Here is a 19349-nt window from a genome sequence, read left to right as displayed (position 1 = left end):
TTAAATGTAAAGGGACCCCTGACCGTTAGGTCCAGTCGCAGACAACTTTGGGGTTGTGGCGCTCACCTCGCTTTATTGGCCGAGGGAGCCGGCATCCAGCTTCCGGGTCATGTGGCCAGCATGGCTACGCTGCTTCTGACAAACCAGAGCAGCACACGGAAATGTTGTTTACCTTCCCGCCGGAGTGGTACCTATTTATCTACTTGCACTTTGACGTGCTTTCGAACTGCTGGGTTGGCAAGAGATGGGACCAAACAACGGGAGCTCACCCTGTTGTGGGGATTCGAACCGTCAACCTTCTGATCGGCAAGCCCTAGGCTCTGTGGTTTAACCCACAGCGCCACTTCTAAACAACTTAGAAGAGATAAAACTTAGTGTGTAGTTAAAGAATGTAACTTGGGAATCACAATGGGATGTCACATACAATAAGTATTAAGTTTGGAATGAATATTTTATTTCTTTTTCCTCCTGTTCATTGCTTGTTTTTAAAATAAATAAAATAAAATAAATAAAATAAAATAAAAGTGTTGTTTTAAAAATAAATAAATAATAACCTGTTAGTTAAAACCTTCCCTTTTAGGATTTTTGGGGGTCACAAAATGGTTACTCTCCTTTTAAAGTGGTTTGATTTCCATGATTAATGGTTGCCACATTTCTCTCTGCTCTTTTAGTGTTTCCCGGCTATTTTGTTGCATTTATTGCTGCAGTCAAATTGTTTTAGATGTTGCTAAGTGGGCTGTCCTAACCACCGGATCTGGAGCTAGTGTATTTGATTCCCCACCCCATTGGAGAGGCTGTAATAAAATAAAAATCCTAGGAGAATGCTACTACTACTGTAATACACTTTCTCACCTCTTGCCTTGGTTAACACAAACCACTTTACACCCATAGTCCACCCACAGTCCCACTCCGATTAGGGCTGCTAATTCATGCTGTTTGTCACCATGGGCTTCTTGAGACAATGAATGTTTAAAATGAACAAGCTGGGGCTGTAATCTTATACCTGCTTATTTACTCAGCAGGACTGATTTCTGAGTAGGCACTGGAGTCTGTAAGTATTCACTGAAGGGGGTTGTGAATTAGCAGCAGCCATTTGCAGCAAAGGATTATGAGAAAGGCACATGGACACTAGGCTTCTTTGCAATTGGATTGCAGTTTAAGGGGACAGCTCAGTTGGTAGAGCATGAGGCTTTTAATCTCAGGGTTTGTGGGTTCAAGCCCCACGTTGGGCAAAAGATCCCTGCATTGAAGGGGGTTGGACTAGATGACCCTCATGGTCCCTCCCAACTTTACAACGCTACGATTTCCTAATTTTAGGGAGCATGGATTTGCTCAGTGGCCATGGATGGGAATCCAAGACCAAAGGAGACTTCCCTAGAAAGGCAACTGGGAGGAAGACAGTTTAGTTTGACCTCATTTCCACAAGTTCGCCACCTGGGTCCTGCTTTTATAATCTTGGAACACCTGCAGGGGCTTCTAGTTAGGAGCATATAAAAGGCACCCGTCTCTCACAAAGCAACCCAGTTTCTAACATTCAAAGCAGTAGGTCAGCGAGTGGCTGTGGAGGGAGGGAGAGAGAAGCTGTTCTAAAATAGCAATTTATTCCCCCCCCCATCTGTGCTGGCCAAAAGGCTGGGGAGAAATAACAAATCACAGTGGCTGCTCTTTTCAAGGCGGGTTTCTCTGCTGAACTCAAAGATTCTCTGAAAAGACATTTGCAGCGCACCAGGGTGTGAGGAAAGTGGGCAATGTGGTGCTACTTCCACCAGTGCCATTTTCTTAGACAAAGCTGTTCCCTTCTTAAAAGGTCCCTTCTCACTTGCAGCTGCACATCTCACAGTGTGTCTGACTCACTCAAGTGTTGGCAACTGGTTCAATGTCACTTCTAACCCTTCTTTCATCTCTTGGTTAACTTGAGGAATTTAGGGGATTTGGGGGGGGGGCGCAAAGAGAAACCCTGCAGAGATTTGAAAGCACAAGCTAATACAGTCCGATTATTGGTTTAGAATTCTTGTCCCAGAGAGCCTCACATTTTTTTGGGGGGGGGGCACAGGATCCCTGTGGAGTCATATCAGGTGCCCCCTATCCATATTTTCTGGAAACACAAGAAATTGATTTTTGCTTCAACGAACTTTTCCATCTGGATGAAAAGGTCTCTGCTTCAGGTTTTAAAACAATACAAATTAAAAGATACAAAATCTTTAACCGTTGGGTTCTTTTGCTATTTTTTAGCTGTTTTGTGGTATGTTTGTAAATTGCTTTGGGACACATGTAAAAGCAATTTATAAATATTTAACACTTTTTAATTTTTTGCTCAGAATTCTCATAGGGAAACACCAACAGAAGCCACTTCCCACATGCTCTCCTTTTTCTCTAATGGCAGCAACTTGAATGCCTTGAAAGAACACAATTGCCAAATTTCTTGGTGATTTCTTTTTCTGGCATCAGGCAACAACAACCCCAGTTTTTCTACACATCAGTTTTTCTACACATAAGCTCACAGGAGGAGGAAAATTCCTCACTTCACTGTGTTTGTCTTCTCCTGATACATAAGAATGAATAATTATCACCGCAGCAGATAGTTGGTAGGGATGCCATAAGAACAACAACTAGTGGTGTTCCACATGTTACATTGCAATTAGTTGGTTTTTCTACATGAAAAACTCATTGTGGTTAAGACTTTGTAGTCAGCAAGCTTGCAAAGAGGTTATTTCCATGTTGGGAAAAATATAAATAATGCCTGATAAGAGATGCTGACTTCCATTTTCTTAAGATAGGAGAAGGTGCGAGAGTTTTTCCCATAGTAAGGTCTGCTGATTGCTTACTGATAAGAGAGATGCTATTAGCCTTTGCCACTGCATTGTACCAATCATCAGGTGCCTTTTCAAGCTTTCAAATACCATAATAGAATAATTGGACAATGATGCATGTGCAGAAGCAGTTTCAATGCATTTAACCAATGTGGAGGCACAGCTACATCTCAATGTACATCTGAGCCCTACTGAACTGGATGGATGGATGGATGCATAAATAAATAAATAAATTGTTGTGAACGGGGATGTGCTGTGAGATTTGGGGGCCATTAGTTGTTATGTTTGACAAACGGCCTGAAATTTGGATGTGAGAAATCCCTGGAGGATAAGCCAATCAATGGCTATTAGCCATGATGGCTGTGTTCTACCACCACTGGTGGAGGCAATACGTCTCTGAATACCAGCTGCTGGAGATCACATGTGGGGTGAGTGCTTGTGGGCTTCCCATAGGAATCTAGATGGCTAGTGTGAGAGCAGGATGCTGGACTAGATGGGCCTTTGGCCTGACCCAGAAGGGCTCTTATCTTCTTACGATTACAGTGGGGTCAAGGCCAGTGTCTTACTACTGAGCTGACTCAGTAAAGCTGGATGCTCCTGCGGTTTGTTTGGTTTGGGTAAAAAATTCCATAGCCCTGTCTTTAGTGTGATCTGTGCTGATTGCTTGCTGCTGGACAGTTATCCAGTAACCCAAATTGATCTGCAAATAAAACATTTAAAAAAGTCCACTTTATTGCTTTTGATAAACAAATGTCCATAATAAACTCTCACAGAGAAATAATTCATTTAACTAAAGATGCACAGTGCATTAAAGGTACAGGCCAGCCTTGTATTAAATAATCCATTCCACACCCAATTTGGGCTCTCTTTCCCCATGTTTGTCCATCAGTAGAGTCACACGCATTCTCACACACATCACCTTGCACAAGTATGTCCATATGTATATCTATTTATATATATAGAGAGAGGAAATATAGAGTTTCATGCCCATAGTTCGTGGCATGTACTAAAGCTGATGCAGATGGAGCCAGCATACTCTGTTTACTCATTCCCTAGGGCAGCAACACAGTAACTCAGTAACACAGGCTCTCATAAATTATGGGATTTGTAGGAAAATAGACTGATCATCGACCACCACCTTTGACTTCCTTGATCTGGCTAATATGGCGTCATTGTGGAGGACACCACTTACAAGTAACGGACAAGGCTTGCGATACAAATATGGCACATTGCCTCCATGCCCTTTCCTAGTCCACCATCTGCACTTATTACTTTCACTTGACCTCTAGTGCCAGTGACAATTTGTGGCCTAAGATAAGGAGACGATGCTTTCTGGGCAGCAACTCCTTCTCCTATAAAATTATAACTGTTCTCCTTCTTTCTTTTTCTTCCTCAGGCCCTTTTCTTTCACAGGGCTTGAGGGTGACAGGCCAATGAATGAATGGATGTGACAGTAGAGCCCCCCCCTCTATGAAAGGAGCAAGGGGACATAGAACTGCAGGGCAGCCCATCCTCACCCGCCTCCTTTTCTCCTCGGGGAGCTTTCCGCCTAATGTAAACCGTTGATGCCAGATCCAAAGGCAGCACTAAGAGATTTCTCACTGCCACTCCTATGCTTCCCTTATATTTTACAGTATAAAGCAATCAGTTCAGCCCTGATTTCTGCTGCTTTGGCACCTGACAACCACAAGTGCCCATTGTTCTTTGGTTACAATGCATTCTAACATAGGTATTTTATGTAGAACATGTCCATGCAAGGGGTTGGAAGATGCCATTGAAGTTCTCTGTCCACTTCTGAAGGACTCCCTATTGTTCAGAAGATGCCAGTGTTCTCTTTTGATACAATCCAGCTCAAAAAACAAAGCTCTTTTTGGAATCCAGTCCAAAGCAGAAGTGGTTGTTGACCACCAATGTTAATTTTCAGTGTAATTATGTGCATGGATGAGGCTGCTTAGAATACCACAGGAAGACGCATGTTCCGGGAGATGGATACTCAAAAGAAAGTTGCCTCTCCTTCATTGCGCAGATGAAATCGGAAGTCCTCCCCATTTCAAACAGGAGTCCCACTAAAACATCACCTCCTCGCAGCTCCCATAGTCACTCTCCACCATGTCAGAGCCCTCGTAACTGGGAGGCGGCACTGGCTGAGTTCTGATAGTGGACGTAGGCCTCACCTCGCAGTCTGCGTAGGATGGCTGGGCCACACTGAGTCGCATGCTTACTCTCTTGTACCCACTGTCTGGGTGGTAAGGCGGCCCCTCGTTCTCTACCCGCTGAGAAGGGTAGTAGCTAATGGCAGTATATTCATTCTGGCACTGGGAAGCAGGTAGCTCTCCAGGACCAGGAGGTAAGAAGTCTTCCAGATTCTGGTTGCTGTAGCGGGGTGGTATTGGGGCCCGCTTGTTGCTTTGGTCAAGCGGGAAAGGAAAGCCACCATAAAGGGCTGTTGTATCTGAGTCTACGGAAGGAGGAGGCGGCCTACGGCACGGAGAAGGTGGAAGAGGGCCTTGAATCACTTCATACTGATGGTACTCTTGGAGATCGGCTGGCTGGTATCTTGGAGGCCAGTAGGTTGTTTCTCCTGGGTACACTGGAATAAAATCAGAAGCATGTTAACACCTCCCTGTGAATGTGTAGGCTTTTCTAGCCATCTCTGCACTTTCTGCCTAGAATCAGTTAATCACAAGAAGTTAGAATATTAACACACAAGGGAACACAATCCTTCACACTTGATATTAGCCAAAAGGCCGAGAAGCAATTGGGGAATACAGTCCTTGAGGGACGAGGAAGAATTTAGATCCTCACACAGTAGACTTCTCCCCTCCTTCACCTGTTGGTTTATATAGCCATTTGTATGTGTGGTACTGTCAAGGTGCTCAAATTAAACGTTCAAAGCCCTAAATGACTCAGGCTCCAAATATATGAAAGACCACCTCTTTCCCTGCAGGCCCTCTTGGGTGTTAATATCAGCAGTAGGGGTCCTTTTCTTAGTTGGACCATCATCAGAAGTTTGTGGGCAACACACTGGGAGAGGGCATTTTCTGACACTAAACTGTGGAATTAGCTCCCAGTTGCATCTGGAGTCTTCATTATGCAGTTTTTGTCCTATACCTTTGACACTTGAGATATATGTTTTTAGGACCAACCCCATTCATTTGATTGTAAGTTGCTTTAACCGATTTTAATACTGTATTGTATTTTAAAATTGCTGTAACCCACCCTTATGGCGAATAGGGGGTAAGAAATCTTTAACAGCAGCAGCAGCAGCATTCTACTCAGCCCCCTCAAGGATGCTACTGGCAGGAGCAGGGAAGGGAACAATGTGGTATCACTGCAACATGGTATAAGTCAGGAGTAGCCAATGTGGTGGCCTGCAGGTGTTGCTGGACTTCAGTTCCCATCATCCCTGACCATCAGCTGTGCTGGTTGGGGCTGATGGGAGCTTGAGTCCAACAACATCTAGCAGGCACCCCATTGGGCTGCCTTGGGATCAGCGATGCCTCCTGTTATGGGGCCAAACTTACCCTGGAGATGCTGTTTCTAGTAGCAGCCCCATGTTGAGTTATTGGGCAGTTCTGTTATTTCACCATGGAAAACAGGTGGGAACACTTCCCACCTCTTTTTTACCTAGCCTCTAGTGATCAGAACATTAATTACCTCCCACATATTAGAAAATTCTGGGATCAAACATGCAAAATTTCTATTAAGAATGTGACCATTCTTCATTTCTAAGCCTATGGTCATCCCATTCTCCCTTATCCAAAATGCAAAACAGGTGGACCATGATATTTTCTCCCATTCTGACTGGTTATCTCATTCACCTTCCCTTTAATATGGCACACCCATCCATCACATTACTTTGTTACTGAAATATGTTGTTACTGGCATTTGATTAAAGTTAATTTCATCTTATTTGCATGCAGCTTCAGCTTGCAGGGGAAGGAACTTCAAGCTGATAAATGCCATAGTATTCCCCTCCCCCCAAATTGATTGCCAAGCTGCTCTCTTTTTATAAAAAGGCAAGTATAATCAAACTTTGCAGGCCCAGACAAAAGCACTGCTGTGTTGAAACAGATCGTAGGCAACCCAGTCTAGATTTGGGTGTGTGAAAATGCCCTTTCTGACAGAACATCAGGATCCACACATTTCAACAGCAGGCTATACCACTGACAAGGCAGCATGAAGATTCCAGGGATCAAGAGCAAAACCATGGGGCTGGAAGGAGCAAACCTTTTGCCTACATTACTTTTGTCTATCTGAGCTAGTGGCTTCTTGTTGTTTTGCTGACTGCACACTCACTCTTTTCAGATAATACAAAAGCACAGATCAGCACCATTTCCCCATCTAATGGTTGTATGTGTGGTGTGTGTGTGTGTGGCAATCTTGCTTTGGTGTGATAGTCATACGGTACAAGCGGTCACCAAATCCTTTTACCTGGAGGGAAATCTGTGCACTGGTGTGAGAGATAAGGAAAACCTACCAATCAAATATTATTTTGTTGTAACCCTCAAGTGTTGCATTGAAGGAGGATGTGGAGGTAGCCTGGCTAGCTAGCTCACTTCTGTTTCTTTTAAGGGCAACATTAAGTTCCTGTGCTTGAGGGGTTCAGAGAGGAAAGCTTCTCAAAAATTGAAAACAATTTTTTTTTTAAGACCACAAAATGGCAGGAGAAGCACAGCCAAAGTTACATGATACATCAACCCTAGCACAACCGAGAGAGGAGAAAATACATTTCCCCAGAGACAAAATATTGTGTTTTGAATGGCAAGAAATGGAGATCCCCGTGACAAAATGGCTACTGTGAGACAAAGGCATCTCACACAATAACAACTGCGATACACTAACTGCTGGAAAGGAACGTCATTTGGAAACACCCCAATGCAGCAGAGGGAAGGAGGGTGGGGGAGAGAGAAAGAAGGTCAAACAAACCCATCTTTTCTCCAGCCCAGGTGCTCTTGATGACGGGCTCATTTTCAGGTGAGGGCGTGGCAATTGGGAGATTGGGGGCCACACTGCATACAATGGCGCCCCGCTGTTTCTGAACATGGTTTGTGTTGAAGGTCGCAAACTCCGATGTGACAGCAGGCTTGCCTGGGTCTAGCGTATCGAGATGGTGGTGGTGGCCGTCGCTGAGGATGTTTAGTTCAATGGGGTTAAGACCTTGAGTGCCGACCCCGACACTTTTGGATAATTCGCTTTTGGAGAGCAGGTCCGGGTCTTCTTTGGCCACAGGCTTGTGAGCCTTGACTTTGTGGCAGTAGAATTTGCGGATGAGTATAAACGCTGTCACCAGGATGACGACACCTAACAGCCCAGCAGAAATCTCGGCAATCTCTCCAGGCCCCAAGATCCAGCTGGATGGACTAATCGTTGGAGTCACAATTTTCTGCGTGCAGAATGCCCCCTGGAAGTCGCCCGTGCAGATGCAGTGAATGGAACCATCGGAATTCACACAGCGTGCAGAGTTCAGACATGGGTTTTCCAGGCATTTCTCAGCAACTTTTTCACATCTGCGGAAGAGATGATGGAAGGCATCTTTAGACAATGTGAGATCACATGTATCAGAGACTCTATCTGTGAGATCATGGGAGGGAGGTGTTAGAGTGCCGGAGGAACAAAAAACAAACAAACCCCTGCACCAATCCTGATATCATTTCAGTGCCAGGACAATACCTTTTAATTTTATCAGGCCTGTTAATTCAATTTGATCTGCCTTATTTTCGCTTGTTTGTTGTTGCTTTATATTCCTCCTGTTGATTTTACTGCCTTTAAAGTATCACTGTGTGCTTTCATTTTGTTTTAATGTCTTTTAGAGTTTTGTAAAGAAATTATTTTTGAAATAAATAAATCACAAAAAAACTGCATTCCAGCCTAGCTAAAAATTGCTGTGTCCATAGTACCATTGAAGAAACAATTAGGTATCTTAACTCATTTTGCCTTCAGTGGAAGAATTACAGTTCAGTGTAGCTAAATCCAGCTATCAGGATCTAACTCAGAAGAACTGATTCAATATGCAAAAAAACCAAGGTTAAAAAAACAAAGCTATTTTTGTAATAAACAATGTTCTGTTCAGAATGTTCACCCTAATTCCTTAAAAATGTTTTTTTAATATACTGTAAATATTGCTGGTGTGCTAACAAAACCATTTCCATTTTAATACTGTAAAAGGTCATAATATTTCAAAACTTGAAGTCATTGTTCTTCAGTGATAATCATTCTATAGCATGAGCACACTTTGAGAATACTTTACCTGCGTATGACATGGTATCAAAGATAAAGGAAAAACAAATGTTCATAGAAGGCCAGACAGTCTCATGGTAATGGCATGGAAATGCTGGTGGACAGGATGAGAGGCCATAAACTTTATGAATGCCAGCTTTTTGTTGGCCTATGTCATCCTAACAACAGCTCTAAAAGTGCCAAACTTCAGAGGTCATTGGCACAATCCAGCCAATGTCCCCCCCCCACTTCCCTGCCTCCACTCTCATTTTCGCTGCAGCAGTTTGATCCTTCCCCCTGCTCCCCACAGCCCCCTCTCCTACTTTTTTTTTACAACCACTTCTCTGCCACCTGGGTTCTGAGAAGGAGCCAAAGACACCCTTCTTCAGACAAAGGGATTTTGGGTAAAGTCACTGAGAAGGCCCTCTGGCGCTAATGTGCTTTGCTGTTGCTAGAAAGTACTTTTGCAACTTTTAAAGCTTAAAAAGCCCCACTCAGCTTAGAAAAGCCACAGTAGCGAAAGAAAGCAGCGGCAGAGGCATTTTTCTGGCCAACTCACCTACAATACCCGGCTCTGAGGATACCCTTGAACCTTTCTCAGAGCTCCCCAAAAGCAGGTGGATGGAGGAAGAAGGGGAGCAGCTAGTTGGATGGGAGGCAAGCTCTACTCCCAAGTGAAGTGATGCCTACACATTGCCACCTGGGCCTGGTGGTGAGTGTTGGTCAGGCTGGTGAGATGCTCTTCCTAGCCCTGAGGCTTTAGCCAGAGCCTGACTTGGGCGATTGTTGGTGCTGTGCCTTGAGCAGAGGCTCCAATTTCTCAAGATCATAGAATCATAGAGTTGGAAGAGACCACAAGGGCCATCCAGTCCAACCCCTTGCCAAGCAGGAAACACCATCAAAGCATTCCTGACATATGCCTGTCAAGCCTCTGCTTAAAGACCTCCAAAGAAGGAGACTCCACCACACTCCTTGGTAGCAAATTCCACTGCCGAACAGCTCTTACTGTCAGGAAGTTCTTCCTAATGTTTAGGTGGAATCTTCTTTCTTGTAGTTTGAATCCATTGCTCCATGTCCGCTTCTCTTGAGCAGCAGAAAACAACCTTTCTCCCTCCTCTATATGACATCCTTTTATATATTTGAACATTGCTATCATATCACCCCTTAACCTTCTCTTCTCAACACAATGTCCTAATGTCACACGTGCGATGTCACGAGGAGCTAGGGGGTAGAGTTGAATGCCCTTTGAACATTGAGGGGCCCCAGCTGCCTCAAAAAAAGGGAGTTATGCAAAAGTGTCTCAGCCCCTAGGATCTGGTGTGTATAGCCTAGGGAGATCCATAATTGGGTTCCCATAACCCCAAACTTCCTGCTCCTAATCCAAACAACTGTATCTATTATGTGTGTAAATAATTTCCCCTGTTTAATTAATTAATAAGTGAGATTGATGGCAGGTAATAATAATAAAAATATATTACTCATCAGTTATGTAGCCAAATACCTACAGAATAACCTGATGTGCTTGTACAGCAGCACCATCTAGTGACGATTTGTGCATTTTCCTCACATAGGCAAGATGAGGAGAGTTATTCTCCTTTTTCATTGTTGTCATCAAACCAAGATTATTCTAAATATTAACTGGCCTTTCCTTTTTCTCTAATCACCTGAGTGAATTCAAAGACCTGCCAACAACTTTTTGTTCTGGACCTAACCACGAGATCTCACCTGACTTCATATTTAAGTAAGAGACTGCAAAACTCTACAGGCATTTATCATTTCATAGTGTTTTTTTTTTAAAAAAATTGAATTAGGGCATCCATTCTGAACGAGCATGTGTGAACCCAAATAGCACCTGAAATGTGTAAACCGACGCCTCTGACAGATGTTGCATTTCAGATGTGGCGTGAAAACTATTGGCAGTGCTATGATTCTCTGCTTCTTGTGTCATTCAAGCATGGAGAGGGTAATGCTTAAGGGCCAAACCTACCTTTCTCCCCAGTACCACTCTGGGCAATGGCAGGTATAGCCTTTCTCGGAGAGGGCACAAGTCCCCCCATTCAAACAGGGCTTGCCTTCACAAAGGTTATCAGCAACTTCGCAGTGGTCTCCAGAAAACTGTATGGGGCAGATGCAAGAATAACCTAGTGACAGGAGAGAGAAAAATGGAGAAGGTTTGAAAAACAAGTGAAACCAGAATGACATTTTTTTTCTTGTGCAGAATCAGGGAACCAGCCCGGAGGCAAAGGACAAGATAGGCCCTCCCACCCAATTCAATATAAAGAAGCTGGATGACAGTGGAATCCTACACCCTGCTGCCCAGCAATTTGATGGTAGTGTTTCCCAGTGCTGAGGGCGGTAGAGTAGTAATGAGGGAGCAGGACAGCTCTATGGCACGTATAGCTCAGATCTGTAACAGGGGAGAATGGCCAGGGGCTCAGGAGGAATATCTGGGCTGTTGCCCTCCAATCTACCGCCTGAGGCAATTGCCTCGCTCTGCCTTATGGTACGGCCATCCCTGTGTGGAATGCGCCGTTGTTACAACCATCCATTCCCGGGAAATACTGTAACATTTACGATGCACTGAAACAAATGGTGAGTTGCTGTGAAAATTGGAACCATTCACTGCTCAAACTGCTACAGTAATTAGCACTGCAGCTGCACGACCTCAACTGCACCGGCGTCATGGGCACCTATTGGATAGCGCATGTGGAATCACGGCCACAAAAGACATTACTCTCCATTGCCATTTCACTTACCATATTTTGCACCTTCCTGTTTTCTCCCAGCACAGGTGCCCAAGTGAAATGCACTTACAAAATGACCAGACGATGCTCAGATACCAATTCCGGTGCTGTTCTAGCTTATTGTTGGCATTCTAGAACACCCCAACCATGGCTTCTGCATTTATTTCAGGCGCATACTTCGTACGGGCATCTTCCCACCCTCACACGGCGACTGTCATGCATGTCCCCAAGCATGCTGTCACCATGTGCTGCAGAAGTGCATGTAAATCTGTGAGGACATGAACTTATACACCCTTGTCTCTCTGAAAATTGTTGTCTGACAAGTGTGCCTGAGCTGCTGATCTGACAAGACAAGAATTGTAAGCTTTTTGCTCTGAGCTGAAGGAAAGGAGGACGTGTGCTCTCCGCCTTTTGCTAACTGCTCACCTGTCAGGGCATGCAGCTCGACAGCAGGCTCCGGGCAGAAATAACAAAAGGTGCACATGCCTACAGAAGGTGGTTCAAAGTGTTTCTCAGTACGTGTCTCCCATTACCACACACGGCTATCCAAGTCACCTCCAAGCACCCATCAGTCCCACCACCACCCCAGGATAGGGAAAGGGTGGGTGCCCTCCTTGCTGGGTGCCCTCCTTGCTTATAAAATTTGTGGCTTCGTCCCATGAGGACAGAAAGCTTTCCACTGATGTGGACAGAGTGACAGAGAGTGTAAAAATGATTCTGCTTAAAGCTCATTGCACATTATGCTAGTGCACTAGAGCTGGAGTTTATGATTTGTCTTTTTCCCCTAAGTGAAGAAGATGGGTTACATTACTGAATAGAAATAAAACCAGTCAATCAAGGACTGTGCGTATGAATGTAAGGCTCCACTTGGAGCATATGTTTATACTACTTTAAAGAGTCATGGCTTTCCCCAAAGAACCCTGGGGAGTATGGTTGTTAAGGGTGCTGAGAGTTGTTAGGAGAGCCCTATTTCCCCCACAGTTACAATTCCTAGAGTTCCCTGGGAGGAGGGGCTGAATGGTAAACCACTCTGGGCTCTGTGAGGGGAATAGTGGTTTCCTAACAACTCTCAGCACCTGCCCCTTAACAAACCACTTGTTTTGTGGAAGCGACGGCTGCTTAAAGTGGTATGAGGCTGCTTGAAATGCGGTCGTAGTGAGAATGTCTGGGGTCACCATTAAAGCCATTTGTCCAAGGATCAGTGTTTACATGTGGCCACCAAACCAGAGGTAGCTCAGTAGGCACCAGAACAACACACATTTTGCTATGTGTGATTTTGCTTTAAGTATGGTGCCAAACCCCTTAAAAGCCCTCATCTTTTCCTCTTCTAATGTGCTATCTTTCCATGTCTAGCCTCCCAATACTCCTTCATTATAACCACCACAGCATTCTAATTGGAAATTATTACTCACTGACTTTGGGCCTGAGCACATGCATGCCTTGATAATGAATATGCCTCTCTTTGGAGTTCCCAAACCAATTATTTCAGCCCCTTTCCCAGTGCCACTCGCTTGCCTTCCAAAATACTCGCAGGCCAAAACAGGTTCCCCTGCTCCTCCCATCCTGCCAGCCTAAACATTCTTGTTATCCAAATCTTCTTCGCTGGCCACAGGCTAAAACCTTCATCCATTCCACACCCTTCCCCCTTTGCAGCAAATGCTGGCAAAGAGAAAATCCCACACTTTTCACATTCTTGTCCCTTGCATGGTTGATTTAAACGAAAAGGGGGAGAGGCTGATGTGTAGGAATTCAGCAGCTGCCATTTGTCTGGCAGCCCTGCATTGAGCTCATTGGACGACTTGAGGCTAGTCCACCCAACCCCAGCTTAGGGATGCTATGTGGAGAAAATGCATTGAGCTCCTTGGAGGAAGGGCAGCATACAAATATTGGGTAGGTAGTTAGGTAGATAGGTAGGTACAGACAAACCAAATAAACCTCTACTCCTGTCTGACAGCACAAATGGATCTAAAGACCAGACTCCCAAGTGCTTAAGTTATTGAAAGAAGGGACGGGAACAGAAAATTGGAGGAAGAGCTTTCTTTCTGCTGCCTTTTCCCCCAGGCACATTTGAATGAAGGCAATGAAGCGGTTTGGTCCTTCAATGATCAAATCATTTAGAATTTCCTAATTGACCTTATCAACTCAAGGAGTTCCAGCAATGACCGCAAAGCCAGCTAGTGGGAATACCTGGCTACAGTGGCCAGCGTCACACAAGCCCAGTTCACCTGTAACACCGCCAGTTCCATAAACCACGGCATAGGAAGCCCCAGTCAAGTCTCTTGGCTCTGCCTTCCTCCTCCCCTCGTGTGCTGGCTTTGGCATGAAGATCCTGGCTTGTTTAAACCAGAGTTCCTTGGTAGATCCCAAACAGAGAAGTCTGGTTTAATGTTGGTTAACCAAGCAGGATATTAAGCCAGGAGCAGATGTAAAGGAAGTGCGTGCAGGCGGTGTTATTTTTCTAGAAAAAGAGGTGCTGGAATTCACCATGAACACCTCCCTCATTTTCTTAGAATGGAAATGGTGCCCACCTGAGAGGTACTGGAACCCACCTGAGAGGTGCCGGGCCTGAGTTTCTGTGAGTTTCCCCTGAAAAAAGCCCTGTGTGCAGGTTTTATGTTCCTTTCTGGCTTCTTAAGCCATGCTTTATGAAGAGGCAACATGACATCCTAAACAGACCAATGTCTCCACTATCGTTCATATTTTCACAGAAGCCATTTTCCTTAAATGTGACTAATCCCTGCTGTTATTTCTCTAGGCCAGCCTTCCCTAGCCTTGTGCCCTATGGATGTTTCAGTACAACTCCTATCAGCCTCAGCCTGCATGGTCAATGGTCAGGGATGTTGGGAGCTGAAGACCAAAACATCTGGAGGCTGTCAAGTTGGGGACGCTGCTCTATCCCCCCTCCCCAAAAAATTGTACATTGCCCATTACTGTTATTAACACAGCCCTTACCTCCACCTTGTATCTCAATGCAGAGCCCGTCATTGAGGCACGGGTTGCTCCGACAGGCACCGGTGTGTGGGCAGCATTGCCGAACGCCCGCCTCTTCAACAACAGCCCTGGACCTCTTTTCCTTTGGTAAGACCACCAGGTCTCTTCCATCGAGCGTAATGGCATTCAGGCACCCTCTGAACCCATCAGTGACCCTCTGAGCCTGGTGGTGCTGCACAAACCCTCCAATGAGCAGATCTCTTCTGGAATGGGAAGGGTTGCAGGCCTCGGGGAGCTGCAGAGAGGCATTTCCCAAGCTGTCAACAAGCAAACGGATGGAATTGCCTTTCACTTCCAGGAAGAGAGAGTGCCACTTTCTGTCACCCACAAATTGGCTGGACGAAAGGTTACCGCTGAAACCACTCCGACATCTGTACCCAAGGCGAGGCACTCCATTCACAAGCTGCAAAACATACCAAAACAGGCAGAGGTGTTTGCTTTTTAAATACATAAATACATAAAAAAATACATAAATAAATAAATAAGAAGTGCCCATTTTGCTTTCTTGTTCTGTTTTTAGAGTCTGGGTCTGCAGTCACACTATACCTTTAAGCACATTCTTAGCACATTTCCCTCCTCAATGAATTCAGGGCACGGCAGTTTGCTAAGGATGTTGGGAATTGTGACTCTGCAAAGGGTTAACTATAGTGCCCAGAATTCTTTGAGTGGGGGCAGGGATGAGCTTCAAATGTGGTTGAAAGGTACAGTGTGTACACAGCCTAAGCATCAAACACATTTTAAAAGTGATATTTTATTGTGGGTTCCCGCACCAAAAGAATATAGATAAACCAAACAAAATGGAAACGTAAATCCAAAGAAGCTCAGAAAAAAAAACCAGTACATACATTATAACCCAAACTTGCATTGCCATTAATTAAGATTGATTCTTCATGGAATTTACAGCCATTCAAAATTCATAGTAATCATGCCTGCCATTTGGGCCTCGAATTATTCAGAAGTAAAGAAAGAACACTGGCACTCAGGAAGACTTGACTGACGACTTGCCTACCAAATGGCTGTGCAACAACTCTGTTCTCGCCCTCTTGTTAGTGCTATAGAAGTTGCTGCCTAAGCTGGAGCTGCTCTTTTGCTGGCGCCAGGGAGGAGTGTTGGCAGAATCCAAACAGTGGAAGGCAGCTGACAGTTTTGCACTGGGTGGGGAGAGTCGGCAGAGAAGACACAGAGGCAGAGAATAAGATCGATTGTAATAATTAGCAGCTTCCCTGCAAGATGGAAGCAGAGTCCAGCTGCTCCTGGAGGTAGGATTCAGCTAAGTTGTTGTGTGCACAGAACAAGGTCTGCTCATGCAATGGGACTTTCCTCCCCCTCCCCCTCAACGCCTCCTAAATCTGCTCTGGAAGGTTGGTGGAACCCCCAGAACAGGGTTTTTTGGGGGAGTGGGGGTGTCCTGCACCCCCACCCCACGTAGTGCTATGTTGAATTCCACCCTGAGCATTCATCCTGATTTGCTTACACAAAGCTAACGTGGAGATTAGATGATCCGTTTTGATTTGCTTACGCAACCATGAGCACTGGTCCTGCATTCATCCAGATTTGCTTGTAGGAATGTGGGATGCCCACATTCAATACATTTCCCCCACTTTCAAAACCACAAAAAGTCTTACTGTTTTATAAAGTGGATCTGCTGTGCTGGGGTAACAGAGCCCTTTGTTCCACTTTAATTGCGAAAACCTAAAGTTACAGTGTGCTGTTGAGTCCCTCCTACTACAGCAATAGTTCTGTCAGCAGAAGCATTTTGGCTTTCCAGATGGAATTATCCCCCCTTTTCCACCACTGTGTGCTGCTCTAGAAGTTTTCCTGACTCTCCACAGAGTCAATTCCAGGGCAAGAAATGTGGCAAAGATCTGCCTTGACAACCGCTGTGGTATAGTGACATACAGCATTGGAGTGGTTGTGGTGAAATTGCAACTTCACACAGATCTCAAGGGGAGGGGGAACCTACTTTCCCTAAGGATATCCTTTCTACAGAAATTGTATAGTATGAATAAGGAGCTAGTTTGCTGGATTTTGTTTAAAGAAAATCATTATTCTTAATGAGGTGAGATTACAGTGATTTTCTTTGGAGTGAATCATTACAGTCAAGGAAATACTATACCTTACTTCCTTTCTAGAACAATATATTTATTTTATTCTTCTTAAACATGCTATTACTACCATCAATATTCCCAATAACAAATAAATCATAGTGAATAGTAAGATATACATATACCCACACCAAATATGTAGCTCACAGAACACATGATGAGCCTGCCGAATCAGTCCAATGACCCATCTAGTCCAGCTAGGAATTGAAGCAGGGACCTTCTGCACTCAAGGCATGTGTTCAGGTATTGAGTTATGGTTCCCACCCTCTTATTATGTCCATCCTATCACTTATGTTTATGGAGGGCTGCAGAAGAGTGCTTGCCAGAATGCCCTTCCCTATGGAATTTATTCTCCGAAAAGGCCTGTCTAAGCTCAGCCTATGTTTCGCAAGTGAAAAATCTGTTGCAATTTCTGCAAATTACACTTTACTGTCTTTTTTTGTTTCCTTGTTAGGGAGGGGCTTCATACCTGTTCGATTGCTGGCTTTGCATTTGTGCCATTTAACAGATCTTTATAACGTTATTTTAATTTCATATGTTTTATACCATTTATGAGCCACGCTGAACAGCTTTGCTCACAGAATGCGATGTAAATTGCTGTGGAGGAAAGCTGTTGGTTTGCAAGATGTTGGGAGGGTGAAAGGAAGAAAAAAAAATCTATTTCAAGGGGTGAAAGATAAAACAACCATAAAGATACAATTTGACCAAAGTTAATCCCTTTAAGATGTCAACCGAGCAGACTGCTTCATTCTCTCATTGAAATCATTGGGATTTAAAAGTGCTTAGGACAAACTGTGCACTGAAGTATTAAAATGAGTAAAATAGTTGTGTGCGTGTTTTAAACTAAACAAATGGGGCAATGGATTCAAAGGTAATTTTAAAGTAATTTGTTTTCTCTGCTAAGTGCTGTGCTGCAGCAATGGGGAAAGATATATAATAATTTTGAAGTCAGTAAGTTACAAGCTCCTCTTTTTGTATCAAGGTGCTAGTTACAGGTAGGTAGCCGTGTTGGTCTGAGTCGAAGCAAAATAAAAAAACTCCTTCAGTAGCACCTTAAAAACCAACTAAACTTAGTTGGTCTTAAAGGTGCTACTGAAGGAGTTTTTTTATTTTGTATCAAGGTGCATTAAACTCAACCAAGGACCTTCATATAAAAAGAAAACTGTATCTGGAGGGTGAAGTTCTTCCTCTGCTGCCAAGGGAGAAGCAGCAAGCACACCTTTGAATTCCATAAAGATTCTAAAAGTACAGCCAAAAAAAGAAAGAAAAGGGAATGATATCAGATTAAAATGTTCCTGCTTCTGGCTAGATGTCTTGAGTGATGAAACTCATCAAGAGAAATATAAGCACATGTTGGTGCTTGACTAAGTCTCTTCTTCTTCCCTCTTTCTAATCTGGCAACTTTCACATGGGCTGTTCATCAAGGAGTAAGTCATGTAGGATGACCCTGAAAAAAATGCCTGCCCTCAATTAAAGCATAGGTCTATGAAGACTTGGGTCATCACCTCTAGGTTAGATTACTGCAATGAGTTATACGTAGGGCTGCCTCTGAAGACAGTTTGGAAACTTCAGCTGGTGCAGAGGTCAGCGGCAAGACGGTTTGAGCATATAATGCCAATCCTGGCCCAATTGCACTGGCTGCAAATTAGTTTCTGGGCCTAATTCAAAAGGCTGGTTATGTTCTATAAAGCCTTAAAGAGCTCAGGACCTCAATACCTCAAGGATCGCCTCTCCCCATATGAACCGACCTGGTCTCTGTCATCATAATCTGAGGCCCTTCTTCATGTGCCTTCTTCGTGATAGGTTCGGAGGGTGGCAACATGAGAACAGGCCTTTTCTGCAGTAGCTCCCCATTTGTAGAACTCCCTCCCCAGGGAGGCTCGCCTGGTGCCTTCGTACTTATCTTTAGGCACCAGGTGGAAACATTTTTATTCTCCCAGGCTTTTGGCTAATTAAACAATCTACACAGCCTTTTAAACAGAGGGAGGGTGTTGTGTTGTTTTGTTTGTTGTTATAGTGTGTATTTTTGTGTTTTTCTACTGTAAATGACCCTGTGATCCTCCTAAAACCACTAAGATACACTAAAACCACTAAAACACACTGTCACAGATGGGGTGTTGGCTAGTCCCGAGTAAGCACTCCACACATCCTCTGGATTTTCATAGTTTTATTGTGCATGCTATATACAGTGGTGAGATGTCTCAAATCATGTCTGCTCTGCATGGGGCAGAAGCCCACAATGGCGTCTCGTGGGCTCTGACCCCCCTTTTAAGACTCCAAACGCCCCTCCTCCTTGCACTATGGGTCCTCCGTGGTCCCAAACCAGGCTCCTGAGGTGCCGTTCTCTCTCCTCCCTCCTTTCCAGCCCCTGCTGAAGCTAGCTCCTCCCCTGCTTCCCTGCTACCAACCTGGAGCTGAGCCACCAGGACTCTGCAGAGCCCTGGACCCGTCTTAACCCTTCCTGTTCCTGATTTGAACTC

The 19349-nt window shown here is 44.5% G+C and overlaps 1 protein-coding gene across 2 annotated transcripts in view; it reads right to left on the bottom strand.

The window, feature by feature from the left end:
- Nucleotides 1-4332: 4332 nt before the first annotated feature.
- FAT2 (FAT atypical cadherin 2) overlaps nt 4333-19349 on the bottom strand; it is a 107777-nt gene continuing 92760 nt past the window's right edge. Inside the window, exons 21-24 of one of the 2 annotated variants that reach the window (XM_035105701.2) lie at nt 14726-15167; nt 11017-11170; nt 7740-8320; nt 4333-5400 (exon numbers count right to left, since the gene is read on the bottom strand). In XM_035105701.2, the coding sequence (XP_034961592.2) occupies nt 4877-5400; nt 7740-8320; nt 11017-11170; nt 14726-15167 (1701 nt within the window). In that variant the 3' untranslated portion in view covers nt 4333-4876. The remainder of the gene's footprint in view (nt 5401-7739; nt 8321-11016; nt 11171-14725; nt 15168-19349) is intronic. The other variant, XM_035105703.2, reaches the window with a different exon arrangement.

Source organism: Zootoca vivipara, chromosome 2, assembly GCF_963506605.1.
Source record: "Zootoca vivipara chromosome 2, rZooViv1.1, whole genome shotgun sequence".
Lineage (NCBI taxonomy): Eukaryota > Metazoa > Chordata > Lepidosauria > Squamata > Lacertidae > Zootoca > Zootoca vivipara.
Note: the sequence above shows the minus strand (reverse complement) of the source record. Positions and strands in the feature narration are given on the sequence as shown.